Source organism: Bombina bombina, unplaced genomic scaffold, assembly GCF_027579735.1.
Source record: "Bombina bombina isolate aBomBom1 unplaced genomic scaffold, aBomBom1.pri scaffold_78_1, whole genome shotgun sequence".
Classification (NCBI taxonomy): Eukaryota; Metazoa; Chordata; class Amphibia; order Anura; family Bombinatoridae; genus Bombina; species Bombina bombina.
This window is the reverse complement of record NW_026511871.1, coordinates 2,482,279-2,497,618: the sequence shown is the minus strand read 5'-3', so window position 1 is coordinate 2,497,618 and position 15,340 is coordinate 2,482,279. Positions and strand designations below refer to the sequence as shown.

At 43.7% G+C, this 15,340-nt stretch overlaps 1 protein-coding gene across 1 annotated transcript in view; it reads left to right on the top strand.

Annotated features, from left to right (window-relative positions):
• CARD11 (caspase recruitment domain family member 11) overlaps nucleotides 1–15,340 on the top strand; it is a 1,057,928-nt gene that overhangs the window by 1,035,761 nt on the left and 6,827 nt on the right. Inside the window, exon 24 of the mRNA XM_053696753.1 lies at nucleotides 7,529–7,644. Within this exon, the coding sequence (XP_053552728.1) occupies nucleotides 7,529–7,644 (116 nt within the window). The remainder of the gene's footprint in view (nucleotides 1–7,528; nucleotides 7,645–15,340) is intronic.

The following is a 15,340-nucleotide window of genomic DNA, read 5'->3' as shown; positions in this document are numbered from 1 at the left end:
TACCAAACCTGGTTTTCTTCCAAAAGTGGTTTCCAATAAGAATATCAACCAGGAAATAGTTGTTCCTTCTCTGTGTCCTAATCCAGTTTCTAACAAGGAACGTCTGTTACACCATCTTGATGGGGTTCGTGCTTTAAAGTTTTATCTAAAAGCAACTAAAGACTTCAGACAAACATCGTCCTTGTTTGTCGTCTATTCTGGCAAGAGGAGAAGTCAAAAGGCGACTGCGACCTCTCTGTCTTTCTGGATGAAAAGCATCATCCGGTTGGCTTATGAGACTGCTGGAAGGCAGCCTCCTGAACGAATTACAGCTCACTCTACTAGAGCTGTGGCTTCCACATGGGCTTCCAAGAATGAGGCTTTTGTTGAACAGATTTGTAAGGCAGCGACTTGGTCTTCACTGCATACGTTTGCCAAATTTTACAAATTCATTACTTTTGCTTCTTCGGAGGCTATTTTTGGGAGAAAGGTTTTGCAAGCAGTGGTGCCTTCCGTTTAGGTTACCTGACTTGTTCCCTCCCTTCATCCGTGTCCTAAAGCTTTGGTATTGGTTCCCACAAGTAAGGATGAAGCCGTGGACCGGATACACCAATGTAGGAGAAAACAGAATTTATGTTTACCTGATAAATTTCTTTCTCCTACGGTGTATCCGGTCCACGGCCCGCCTTGGCATTTTGGTCAGGTTTAAATTTATTTTTTGTAAACTACAGTCACCACTGCACCTTATGGTTCTCCTTTTTCTCCTAACCGTCGGTCGAATGACTGGGGGGGCGGAGCCTGAGGGGAGCTATATGGACAGCTCTGCTGTGTGCTCTCTTTGCTACTTCCTGTAGGGGAAGAGAATATCCCACAAGTAAGGATGAAGCCGTGGACCGGATACACCGTAGGAGAAAGAAATTTATCAGGTAAACATAAATTCTGTTTTTTCCAAATTTTACAAGTTTGATGTTTTTTGCTTCTGCTGAAGCAGCCATCGGAAGAAAGGTTTTGCAGGCTGTGGTGCCGTCAGATTAGGGTCCGCCTCTTTTTTTTACCCTCCCATTAGCATTGTGTCCTCTGGAGCTGGAGAAAAATTCCCACAAGTAAGGAATGCAGCTGTGGACTCTCCCTGTATTAAAAAGGAAAACATAAATTATGTTTACCAGATAATTTCCTTTCCTTCTGTACAGGGAGTCCACAGCTCCCGCCCGTGTTCTCCAATGGGGGGCCCTAAATTTTAATTTATTCTTCTGGCACCTTTTTCACCCTGATATTTCTCCTACTGTTCCTTGTTCTCTCGCCAGAATGACTGGGGGATGAGGGAAGTGGGGGAGGTATTTAAGCCTTTGGCTGGGGAATCTTTGCCTCCTCCTGGTGGCCAGGTTCAGTATTTCCTACAAGTAAGGAATGCAGCTGTGGACTCTCCCTGTACAGAAGGAAAGGAAATAATCTGGTAAGCATAATTTATGTTTGTGACGGATCCCCGGCTACCCCGGCTGGGTAGCTCCGCCAAACGGGTCCTTCCGCTGTCTGGAACAAACTGCTATGTAGCCCAGGAAAGTGATTCTAGCAGGAGCCCACCTAAATAACTAGACAGACCAGCATTCAGGTGAAAAAAAGAACTGCTTTATTGCACAGAAAACACAGCTTTTATACATTTCCAACAAATGGGGGTAGTTACTACACAAATAGAAACAAATATTATACAATGAGACAAACATCAGACAGTGGTTAGTTAAACAAGATTCTAATCACATCCTGACTTACAAAAGGACAATGGATGACTCACACAATAACAGAAAGACACTTCCCACCTAGACTAGATAACAACAGGGGTGAGGTTATAGGGAGTAGGGGTTTAACCCTTGCAGCCTGGCATCCGTGACATCTTCCCCCCTCCAGTTCGGCAGGCCCAGCTAGATCCACATACGGGTCGGCCTGGGGATGTCCGAGGAATTTATGCCACTTCAGTCCGCCGGGAAAGTCCGTCAGCATTCCCATTGCTTTTTCCCGGTCGGTACTGAATGAAAGTTAAATGGCTGCAGAGCTAGGCTCCACCTCAACAGTCTCCCATTGTCCCCGGAAACTCGGTTGAGCCATACAAGGGGATTATGGTCAGTGAGGACGGTGAAGGGTCTTCCATATAGGCAGGGCTGCAACTTCTTCAAAGTCCATACCAGCACCAGACACTCTTTGTCGACCGCTGCGTAGCCTACTTCCCGTGGGTAGCAGTTTTCGACTGAGGTAGGCAACGGGGTGGTCCTTTCCTTCCTCATCTGCCTGACTTAGTATGGCCCCCAACCTGAACATGGAGGCATCTGTGTGGACAGAAAAGCGTTTGGTTGGGTTAGGAGCGGCCAGTACTGGAGCAGAGATTAAGGCAGACTTAAGACTCTGGAAGGCTTGTTCACACTCGGGGGACCACAGGACCTGTCGGGGAAGTCGTTTATGGGTCAGGTCAGTCAGGGGTTTGGCAAGGGTGCTGTAATTGGGGACAAACCTCTGGTAGTAGCCTGCAGTACCCAGAAAGGCACTGCCTCGACTTTGGCCGGTTCGGGTCGCTGCTTACCGCAGCCGACTCGGTGGCCCAAGTATTGAACCTCCTAGCACCCAATGGTACACTTATCTGGCTTCAAGGTTAGTCCGGCGGCTCGAAGATGATCTAAGACGATGCCTAGGTGGACCAGATGGTCCTCCCAGGTCTCACTATAGATAGCGATGTCATCCAGGTATGCACAGGCATAGTCCTGGAGGCCATCTAACAGGCGGTCTACCATTCTTTGGAAAGTGGCTGGGGCGTTCTTCATTCCAAACGGCATGACCTTAAACTGTTATAAGCCGAAGGGAGTGATGAAGGCAGACTTGGGGATGGACTCAGGTTCGAGGGGAATTTGCCAATAACCCTTGCATAGGTCGAGGGTGGTCAGGAAGTGGCCCCGGGCGATTCGATCTAACAGGTCATCTACTCAGGGCATGGGATAGGCGTCAGTGGTGGTTCTGTTGTTGAGTCTATGGTAGTCCACACAGAACCGGGTAGTTCCGTCCTTGGGTACTAACACTATCGGTGAGGCCCAGGGACTTTTGGACAGTTCAATGACACAGAGATCCAACATTTTCCGGAGCTCCCAGTGCATACTTTCCCTGACGGCCTCTGGGAACCTGTAGGCAGCCTGTCGCAGGGGGGTCTGTCCTGGGGTCTCCACCCGGTGGATGGCTGTGGTGGTAAACCCAGGGACAGTAGAGAACATGTCACTTCTCTGTTCTAGGAGTTGCCAGACCTGCCTTTTCTGTCCGGGCTCTAACCTGTCGTCTAGGGATATGTCATCCACCCCCTGGGGGGCGTCAGTAGGTCCAGGCAGCTCCGGCATTGGAAGACTTTCAGAGTCCTCCACTGCCGGCGCACAGATAGCGGCCACATCTCTGGGTCTTTCTATGTATGCCTTCAACATGTTGACATAAAAGGTCAGACGGATCCTTTCATCTGAACACTTCGCTACCAGGTATGTGGTGTTGTTCAGTTGTTCCATAACCTGGTAGGGTCCTTGCCAAGAGGCCTGTAGCTTGTCTGTTTTGACAGGCTTCAGGGCGAGGACCTTCTGAACCACTATCAGGGTTCGGGTACGGGTATTGCTGTTACGGTTACCCTTAGTCTCGCTGAGAGATGGACCGCTTAGTAGCCTGGATCCCTATTGCTAAAGAGGGGAGAAGCTGCTTTCCATAGTATTCTATATGAGTCTCGCAAATATAGAATAATCTCCCTTAGCTGCAGTACAGCTAGGATACCCTTCTGCCCACAAAACGAGTCAACGCTGCGATTGAGGGTCAAACAAGAACTCAGGACTGGGATGCCCAGCCTGCTTTTTATTAAGGTTACATGCACACAGGGCACTCCCAGGGGGAGAGGGGGGGAAGCACAAAATCCCCCATCACACATTTAGATAGAGAGCACTGTCCTTTGACAGGCCACAATAGGATTACAGTACTTAAGATAACAAGTTTACAAGTTCATCTTATCAATTAGCAGTCTGGCTCCAGAGGTGATTAGACAATGGGATTGGTTATCCCTAAACTTAGAGCTGAGGCCAGCAAATGTGTATTTAGGCAATAGTTTCTAAAAGCTGAAAAAAAAGAGTTAACTCTTTATGAAATGATACTTGTTACGGTTTTCTTGGAGCCCTTCTTAGGCGCTGGCTTGCTGGTTCAGGCATTGCTGCTGGGAAATAAGCTCTTCACAACAAAATAACTAATGCTTCTGTAACAGTTGCGATCGTACCATCGCTTCTGTTTGTGCTGAGAGGCCTGAAGGTTCTCACGGACCTGGGCTGCCATGTCCTGCAGCCGGTCCCTGAGCTGGAGTACGTACCCCACAACAGATTGCTCTTCTCCCCCTGTGGCTCCCTCCCAGTGGGCTCGTACCAAATCTAGCGGGCCCCTAACCTTTCAACCATACAGTAGTTCAAAGGGGGAAAAACCTGTGGATTCCTGAGGCACCTCTTGATATGCAGTCCCTGTGAGTGGCCGAGAACATCCGAAGCAGTTGCTTCAGGGTCCCGTTAAACCTCTCACGCAGCCCATTTGTCTGGGGATGGTAACGGGCACTGTGCAGGGGTTTAATCCTGCACAACTTCCAGAGTTGTTGAGTGATTTCCGCAGTGAACTGTGTTCCCTGATCGGAAACCACTTCCTGAGGGAAGCCTACCCTGGTGAATATCCGGAGCATCGCATCTGCTATGGCCTGGATATTGGCCAAGGGGATTGCCTCTGGGTATCGGGCGTCATAGTCTACCACCATAAGGATGTATTTCTTCCCTGAGGGGCTGGGCCGAGCTAATGGCCCCATAATGTCTACTGCTACTTGGCTAAAGGGTTCATCAATAATGGGCAGGGGATGGAGGGGGGCTTTCGTATGATCTCCCGTCTTTTCTACCTTCTGGCAAACATCACAGGATTTACAGTATTCCTTAATATTGTCTGTAATGCCTGGCCAGAAGAAGGTTTGAGTCAAGTGGTGGTGGGTCCTTTGTTTTCCTAAGTGGCCAGCTAAGGGAATCTCATGCCCTATTTTCAGCAGGTTGGACCAAAACTTCTTTGGTACGACCAGCTGGCGTTTGGGCACCGGTCCTTTTCTCCTCTTGGAGATCCGGTACAGGAGCTTGCCCTCCCACTGGAACCGTTCGTCTCCGGGGCCCTGGGCGTCAGCACCTACTCGGTCTTGGTAAGGGGCTAGGGTCGGGTCGCTCAAGGTCTCTTTGGCGAAGTCGGAAGGGGTTGCCCAGGAGTGGGTGTCGGCAAGTTTGGGTTTAGTGGGGATAAGTCGGGGTAAGGTAGGAGTCGGGGCAGTAGGTCTTACCTGGGTCCCCTGAGTTGGTGAGGTGGCTTGGCATCTGGCCTGCTGGCGGGTAGTCACAGGGCAGGTGTCCAGAGAGGTATTCCCCAAAAAGGCAGAGACAAGGTGGCCAAGGTCATTTCCCAACAGGACATAGGCAGGGATGTTTTGCATAACCCTTACTTTGCAGCGTCGGTTTTCCAGTCCAAATGGATCCAGGTGGTAGGAACCCTCAGAACAGCACCTCCCGCTACCCCTACAGCGAGGGACCGTCCAGTGCAGCCAGAGGGGGAAACAAGGTGAGGCTGAATCAAAGAGATGGTGGCCCCCGTATCTCTCATTCCTTGATCCGCCTGCCCGTTGACCCAGACATCTTGCCGATGTTGGTGTCGGTTGTCTTGGCCCACTGAGCTGACGTGGTGCAAGACACCCACTTCTTCTCCTGTCCACTCAGCATAGGGGTCAGAGCTCGCTGTATGCGCACAATGGGCAGTGGCCTGGTAGGTGCGGGCTTGAGGAGTCCCCCACAGATTTGGTGCAGGGTTCCTTGGCAGCTGGGCTGGGGGGTTTCTTTGTCTTGTTGGGCAGTTCCGTACCACATGGCCGGGGTGTCCACACCCATAACACTCCGGGGAATTGCTGCCTCCAGCCGGGTACACAGTGGGCGGTCGGGTCTGGGGCTGCCTAAAAACTGTTGGTGGTCATGCTGGGTCTGGAGCGGAGCGGGTTGCTGGCCGGAGGTCTGTGGCCACCTGGCATTGGGCATCCACATACTGATTGGCCAGGGCGGCACCTTGGTCAGCTGTTCTGGGTCCCTTGTCCTTTACCCAGTCCCTTATCTCTGCTGGGGTGCGGTTGTAGAACTGCTCCAGGAGGAGGAGTTGAACAGCTCCATCTAGGGTGGTGATGTGGCACCCAGTAACCTAGGAGTTCAAGGACAGAGCTAAGCGGTGGGCAAACTCGGTATATGGCTGCTCCTCTTGTCTTTGTAGACCCCGGAATCTAAGCCGGTGAGCCTCCGGTGTGAGTCCATACCGGGCAAGGATACGCTCCTTCACCCGGTCATAGTTGTCTTGGTCCTCGGAAGGGAGTGTGGAAAGCCTCCAGGGCCCAACTGGACAGTTTCCCAATGAGAATAGTAACCCTGTCGGCATCAGCGACCCCATGCATCCGGCACTGGGTCTCGAACAGCTGTAGATAGTGGTCAATATCCTTGCTCTCATAATACTGGAATGTTCAGAAAGCCCCGTGAGGTAGTTTCTTGGGCCGTGAAGAGGAGTCCAGGGGATCCTGCATGACCCCCCCCATAGACTTCTGAAGCTCCAACATATGTACCTTGGTGGCATCATTCACTATCCGAGTAATGATCTCCTCGGGGGGGTTAGGTCCATAGAGAGCCAGTTTCCACTGTACCTGCCGCTGCATGTCGGACACTGTAGTCCCTTGAGTGGAGGCTGTACTTGGCCGTCCTCCACTTTGGTCGGTGTCTGACCCACCAGCCTGTTCGCTAGCCTGATCGTCCTCCATCAGTTCGGCTATGAGTACTGCCTTTGTCTTGTTGCCAGCAACATTCCCTCTAGCCTGCAGCAACATTCTTAATCTTCCTTCCGGAGCCCATGGTACTGCTCCATCCGGCAAGATCTTCAGTTGGTGGTTTGGACCTTCCAGGTAGACGGAAGCATCCCACCGCTGCCACCAATGTGACGGATCCCCGGGTACCCCGGCTGGGTAGCTCTGCCAAACGGGTCCTTCTGCTGTCTGGAACAAACTGCTATGTAGCCCAGGAAAATGATTCTAGCAGGAGCCCACCTAAATGACTAGACAGACTAGCATTCAGGTGAAAAAAAGAACTGCTTTATTGCACAGAAAACACAGCTTTTATACATTTCCAACAAATGGGGGTAGTTAATACACAAATAGAAACAAATATTATACAATGAGACAAACATCAGACAATGGTTAGTTAAACAAGATTCTAATCACATCCTGACTTACAAAAGGACAATGGATGACTCACACAACAAATAACAGAAAGACACTTCACACCTAGACTAGATAACAACAGGGGTGAGGTTATAGAGGATAGGGGTTTAACCCTTGCAGCCTGGTATCCGTGACAATGTTTTTATTGATTATGCAGTAAGGAATATAGTTATAACAGACCTTTACAAATAAAAAAACACAAATAATTCAAATCTGCAATTCCTGTATGTTTCTTTTCAGAACAAGCATTGTTTGCTGGAAGTGGGACTGAGCTGCACAAAGGATTTAGTCCATATAAAGATCTTCCCCATTATACTCTTTATAAAGATTTCTGAGAAGAATATAAAAAAATTCAGGTAATGGGAAATAAATATAATTCATGTATAAAATAAACAGATGTACAGGTGATGTAGATATACTGCGTGTGTGTAAATAAACAGATGTACAGGTGGTGTAGATATACTGCGTGTGTGTAAATAAACAGATGTACAGGTGGTGTAGATATACTGTGTGTGTGTAAATAAACAGATGTACAGGTGGTGTAGATATACTGTGTGTGTGTAAACAAACAGTTGTACAGGTGGTGTAGATATACTGCATGTGTGTAAATAAACAGATGCACAGGTGGTGTAGATTTACTGCATGTGTGTAAATAAACAGATCTACAGGTGGTGTAGATATACTGTGAGTGTGTAAATAAACAGATGTACAGATGGTGTAGATAAACTGTGTGTCTGTAAATAAACAGATGCACAAGTGGTGTAGATATACTGCATGTGTGTAAATAAACAGATGTACAGGTGGTGTAGATATACTGCATGTGTGTAAATAAACAGATGTACAGGTGGTGTAGATATACTGCATATGTGTAAATAAACAGATGTACAGGTGGTGTAGATATACTGCATGTGTGTAAATAAACAGATGTACAGGTGGTGTAGATATACTGCATGTGTGTAAATAAACAGATGTACAGGTGGTGTAGATATACTGTGAGTGTGTAAATAAACAGATGTACAGATGGTGTAGATATACTGCATGTGTGTAAATAAACAGATGTACAGGTGGTGTAGATTTACTGCATGTGTGTAAATAAACAGATGCACAAGTGGTGTAGATATACTGCATGTGTGTAAATAAACAGATGTACAGGTGGTGTAGATATACTGTGAGTGTGTAAATAAACAGATGCACAGGTGGTGTAGATTTACTGCATGTGTGTAAATAAACAGATGTACAGGTGGTGTAGATCAAATGGTGGTGTAGATATATATAAACAGATGTACAGGTGGTGTAGATATACTGCGTGTGTGTAAATAAACAGATGTACAGGTGGTGTAGATATACTGCATGTGTGTAAATAAACAGATGTACAGGTGATGTAGATATACTGCATGTGTGTAAATAAACAGATGTACAGGTGGTGTAGATATACTGCTTTTGTGTAAATAAACAGATGTACAGGTGGTGTAGATATACTGCATGTGTGTAAATAAACAGATGTACAAGTGGTGTAGATATACTGCATGTGTGTAAATAAACAGAGGTACAGGTGGTGTAGATATACTGTGTGTGTGTAAATAAACAGATGCACAAGTGGTGTAGATATACTGCATGTGTGTAAATAAACAGATGTACAGGTGGTGTAGATATACTGCATGTCTGTAAATAAACAGATGTACAGGTGGTGTAGATATACTGCATGTGTGTAATTAAACAGATGTACAGATGGTGTAGATATACTGTGTGTGTGTAAATAAACAGATGTACAGGTGGTGTAGATATACTGCATGTGTGTAAATAAACAGTTGTACAGGTGGTGTAGATATACTGCATGTGTGTAAATAAACAGATGTACAGGTGGTGTAGATATACTGCATGTGTGTAAATAAACAGATGTACAGGTGATGTAGATATACTGCATGTGTGTAAATAAACAGATGTACAGATAGTGTAGATATACTGTGTGTGTGTAAATAAACAGATGTACAGATGGTGTAGATATACTGCATGTGTGTAAATAAACAGATGTACAGGTGGTGTAGATATACTGCATGTGTGTAAATAAACAGATGTACAGGTGGTGTAGATATACTGCATGTGTGTAAATAAACAGATGTACAGGTGGTGTAGATATACTGCATGTGTGTAAATAAACAGATGTACAGGTGGTGTAGATATACTGCATGTGTGTAAATAAACAGATGTACAGGTGGTGTAGATATACTGTGAGTGTGTAAATAAACAGATGTACATGTGGTGTAGATATACTGTGAGTGTGTAAATAAACAGATGTACAGATGGTGTACATATACTGCATGTGTGTAAATAAACAGATGCACAGGTGGTGTAGATATACTGTGTGTGTGTAAATAAACAGATGTACAGATGGTGTAGATATACTGCATGTGTGTAAATAAACAGATGTACAGGTGGTGTAGATATACTGCATGTGTGTAAATAAACAGATGTACAGGTGGTGTAGATATACTGCATGTGTGTAAATAAACAGATGTACAGATGGTGTAGATATACTGTGTGTGTGTAAATAAACAGATGTACAGGTGGTGTAGATATACTGCATGTGTGTAAATAAACAGATGTACAGATGGTGTAGATATACTGCATGTGTGTAAATAAACATATGTACAGGTGGTGTAGATATACTGTGAGTGTGTAAATAAACAGATGTACAGGTGGTGTAGATATACTGCATGTGTGTAAATAAACAGATGTACAGGTGGTGTAGATATACTGCATGTGTGTAAATAAACAGATGTACAGGTGGTGTAGATATACTGCATGTGTGTAAATAAACAGATGTACAGGTGGTGTAGATTTACTGCATGTGTGTAAATAAACAGATCTACAGGTGGTGTAGATATACTGTGAGTGTGTAAATAAACAGATGTACAGATGGTGTAGATAAACTGTGTGTGTGTAAATAAACAGATGTACAGATGGTGTAGATATACTGCATGTGTGTAAATAAACAGATGTACAGGTGGTGTAGATATACTGTGAGTGTGTAAATAAACAGATGTACAGATGGTGTAGATATACTGCATGTGTGTAAATAAACAGATGTACAGGTGGTGTAGATATACTGTGAGTCTGTAAATAAACAGATGCACAAGTGGTGTAGATATACTGCATGTGTGTAAATAAACAGATGTACAGATGGTGTAGATATACTGCATGTGTGTAAATAAACAGATGTACAGGTGGTGTAGATATACTGTGAGTGTGTAAATAAACAGATGTACAGATGGTGTAGATATACTGCATGTGTGTAAATAAACAGATGCACAGATGGTGTAGATATACTGTGTGTGTGTAAATAAACAGATGTACAGGTGGTGTAGATATACTGTGTGTGTGTAAATAAACAGATGTACAGATGATGTAGATATACTGTGAGTGTGTAAATAAACAGATGTACAGGTGGTGTAGATATACTGTGAGTCTGTAAATAAACAGATGCACAAGTGGTGTAGATATACTGTATGTGTGTAAATAAACAGATGTACAGGTGGTGTAGATATACTGTGTGTGTGTAAATAAACAGATGTACAGATGGTGTAGATATACTGCATGTGTGTAAATAAACAGTTGTACAGGTGGTGTAGATATACTGTGAGTGTGTAAATAAACAGATGTACAGGTGGTGTAGATATACTGCATGTGTGTAAATAAACAGATGTACAGGTGGTGTAGATATACTGCGTGTGTGTAAATAAACAGATGTACAGATGGTGTAGATATACTGCATGTGTGTAAATAAACAGATGTACAAGTGGTGTAGATATACTGCATGTGTGTAAATAAACAGATGTACAGGTGGTGTAGATATACTGTGAGTGTGTAAATAAACAGATGTACAGGTGGTGTAGATATACTGCATGTGTGTAAATAAACAGATGTACAGATGGTGTAGATATACTGTGAGTGTGTAAATAAACAGTTGTACAGGTGGTGTAGATATACTGTGTGTGTGTAAATAAACAAATGTACAGGTGATGTAGATATACTGTGAGTGTGTAAATAAACAGATGTACAGGTGGTGTAGATATACTGTGAGTGTGTAAATAAACAGATGTACAGATGGTGTAGATATACTGCATGTGTGTAAATAAACAGATGTACAGGTGGTGTAGATATACTGTGAGTCTGTAAATAAACAGATGCACAAGTGGTGTAGATATACTGCATGTGTGTAAATAAACAGATGTACAGATGGTGTAGATATACTGCATGTGTGTAAATAAACAGATGTACAGGTGGTGTAGATATACTGCATGTGTGTAAATAAACAGATGTACAGGTGGTGTAGATATACTGCATGTGTGTAAATAAACAGATGTACAGGTGGTGTAGATATACTGCATGTGTGTAAATAAACAGATGTACAGATTGTGTAGATATACTGCATGTGTGTAAATAAACAGATGTACAGGTGGTGTAGATATACTGTGAGTGTGTAAATAAACAGTTGTACAGGTGGTGTAGATATACTGTGTGTGTGTAAATAAACAGATGTACAGGTGGTGTAGATATACTGCATGTGTGTAAATAAACAGATGTACAGGTGGTGTAGATATACTGTGAGTGTGTAAATAAACAAATGTACAGGTGATGTAGATATACTGCATGTGTGTAAATAAACAGATGTACAGGTGGTGTAGATATACTGTGTGTGTGTAAATAAACAGTTGTACAGGTGGTGTAGATATACTGCATGTGTGTAAATAAACAGATGTACAGGTGGTGTAGATATACTGTGAGTCTGTAAATAAACAGATGCACAAGTGGTGTAGATATACTGCATGTGTGTAAATAAACAGATGTACAGGTGGTGTAGATATACTGTGAGTCTGTAAATAAACAGATGTACAGGTGGTGTAGATATACTGCGTGTGTGTAAATAAACAGATGTACAGGTGGTGTAGATATACTGCATGTGTGTAAATAAACAGATGTACAAGTGGTGTAGATATACTGCATGTGTGTAAATAAACAGGGGGTCGATCCGATATAAATCGTCGCCCGCAAAAGCCGGCGACGCCAATATTTGCGCGGGTTTGGTATCACATATACGGCGTAACCTAGAAGTTACGCCCGTATATTTCTGCCGTCGCCCGCAGTTTTTTGGGCCATAGGCAGGTATACCAAACCCGCGCAGTTTGGTATCCAATATGCAGCGTAAGGACTTACGTGGCGAAAATGGAGAAAACTTACTACATTTTCACCTCGCCACAAAAAGCAGCCGTAAGAAGCCTTACGCTGACTATTGGAGCCCCGTAACTCCCTAAACTAACTAGAAAATAAACCTAACACCTAACGCATGCGCAATGTCTATCTCCCTGTCAACCGCGATCTGCTAAATAAAACCTAACACCTAACGCATGCGCAATGTCTATCTCCCTGTCAACCGCGATCTGCTAAAATAAACCTAACACCTAACGCATGCGCAATGTCTATCTCCCTGTCAACCGCGATCCCCCCCCCCCCCCCCGAAATCCCTAATAAAGTTATTACCCCCTAAACCGCCGCTCCCGGACCCCGCCGCCATCTACATAAACTAACCCCCTACTGTGAGCCTCTAAAACCGCCGCCATCTACCTTATCTATCCCCTAATCTGACCCCTTACACCGCCGCCACCTATATAAAAATTATTAACCCCTAATCTAATCCCCCTATACCGCCGCCAGCTATATTAATATTATTAACCCCTAATGTAAGCCCCTTACACCGCCGCCATCTCTATTAAAATGATTAACCCCTAATTTAATCTACCTACCCCGCCGCCAGCTATATTATCTATATTAACCCTAAGTATATTATAGTTAATATAGTTATTACATTATATATATTAACTATATTAACCCTAATTATATTAGGGTTAATATAGTTAATATAGTTACTATAGTATTTATATTAACTATATTAACTCTATCTAACCCTAACACCCCTAACTAAATTTATATTAAATTAATCTAATTCATTTATAAACTAAAATATTCCTATTTAAATCTAAATACTTACCTATAAAATAAACCCTAAGATAGCTACAATATAATTAATAATTACATTGTAGCTATGTTAGGGTTAATATTTATTTTACAGGTAAATTGTTAATTATTTTAACTAGGTATAATAGATATTAAATAGTTATTAACTATTTAATATCTACCTAGTTAAAATAATTACCCAATTACCTGTAAAATAAATCCTAACCTAAGTTATAAATACACCTACACTATCAATAAATTTAATAAACTACAAACATCTATCTAAAAATACAATTAAATTAACTAAACTAAATTACAAAAAAAAAACAAACACTAAATTACAAAAAATAAAAAAAAGATTACAAGATATTTAAGCTAATTACACCTATTCTAAGCCCCCTAATAAAATAATAAACCCCCAAAATAAAAAAAATTCCCTGCCCTATTCTAAATTCAACAAATTTCAAAGCTCTTTACCTTACCAGCCCTTAAAAGGGCCTTTCGTGGGGCATGCCCCAAAGAATTCAGCTCTTTTGCATACAACAAATACAATACCCCCCCCCCCCATTACAACCCACCACCCACATACCCCTATTCTAAACCCACCCAAACCCCCCTTAAAAAAGCCTAACACTACCCCCCTGAAGATCTCCCTACCTTGTCTTCACCACACCGGGCCGAACTCCTGATCCTGATCCGGGCGATGTCTTCCTCCAAGTGGCAAAGAAGAATTCTTCCTCCGGCGATGTCTTCCTCCAAGCGGCAAAGAAGAATTCTTCCTCCGGCGACGTCTTCCTCCAAGCGGCAGCAAAGTCTTCATTCTTCCGGCGGCATCTTCAATCTTCTTTCTTCGCTCCGCCGCCGCGGAGCATCCATCCCGGCCGACTGCTGAACTTGGAATGATGTACCTTTAAATGACGTCATCCAAGATGGCGTCCGCCGAATTCCGATTGGCTGATAGGATTCTATCAGCCAATCGGAATTAAGTTAAAAAAAATCTGATTGGCTGATTGAATCAGCCAATCAGATTCAAGTTCAATCCGATTGGCTGATCCAATCAGCCAATCAGATTGAGCTCGCATTCTATTGGCTGTTCCGATCAGCCAATAGAATGCGAGCTCAATCTGATTGGCTGATTGAATCAGCCAATCAGATTGAACTTGAATCTGATTGGCTGATTCAATCAGCCAATCAGATTTTTTTAACTTAATTCCGATTGGCTGATAGAATCCTATCAGCCAATCGGAATTCGGCGGACGCCATCTTGGATGACGTCATTTAAAGGTACATCATTCCAAGTTCAGCAGTCGGCCGGGATGGATGCTCCGCGGCGGCGGAGCGAAGAAAGAAGATTGAAGATGCCGCCGGAAGAATGAAGACTTTGCTGCCGCTTGGAGGAAGACGTCGCCGGAGGAAGAATTCTTCTTTGCCGCTTGGAGGAAGACATCGCCGGAGGAAGAATTCTTCTTTGCCGCTTGGAGGAAGACATCGCCCGGATCGGATCAGGAGTTCGGCCCGGTGTGGTGAAGACAAGGTAGGGAGATCTTCAGGGGGGTAGTGTTAGGCTTTTTTAAGGGGGGTTTGGGTGGGTTTAGAATAGGGGTATGTGGGTGGTGGGTTGTAATGGGGGGGGGGGGTATTGTATTTCTTGTATGCAAAAGAGCTGAATTCTTTGGGGCATGCCCCACAAAAGGCCCTTTTAAGGGCTGGTAAGGTAAAGAGCTTTGAAATTTGTTGAATTTAGAATAGGGCAGGGAATTTTTTTTATTTTGGGGGTTTATTATTTTATTAGGGGGCTTAGAATAGGTGTAATTAGCTTAAATATCTTGTAATCTTTTTTTTATTTTTTGTAATTTAGTGTTTGTTTTTTTTTGTAATTTAGTTTAGTTAATTTAATTGTATTTTTAGATAGATGTTAGTAGTTTATTAAATTTATTGATAGTGTAGGTGTATTTGTAACTTAGGTTAGGATTTATTTTACAGGTAATTGGGTAATTATTTTAACTAGGTAGATATTAAATAGTTAATAACTATTTAATA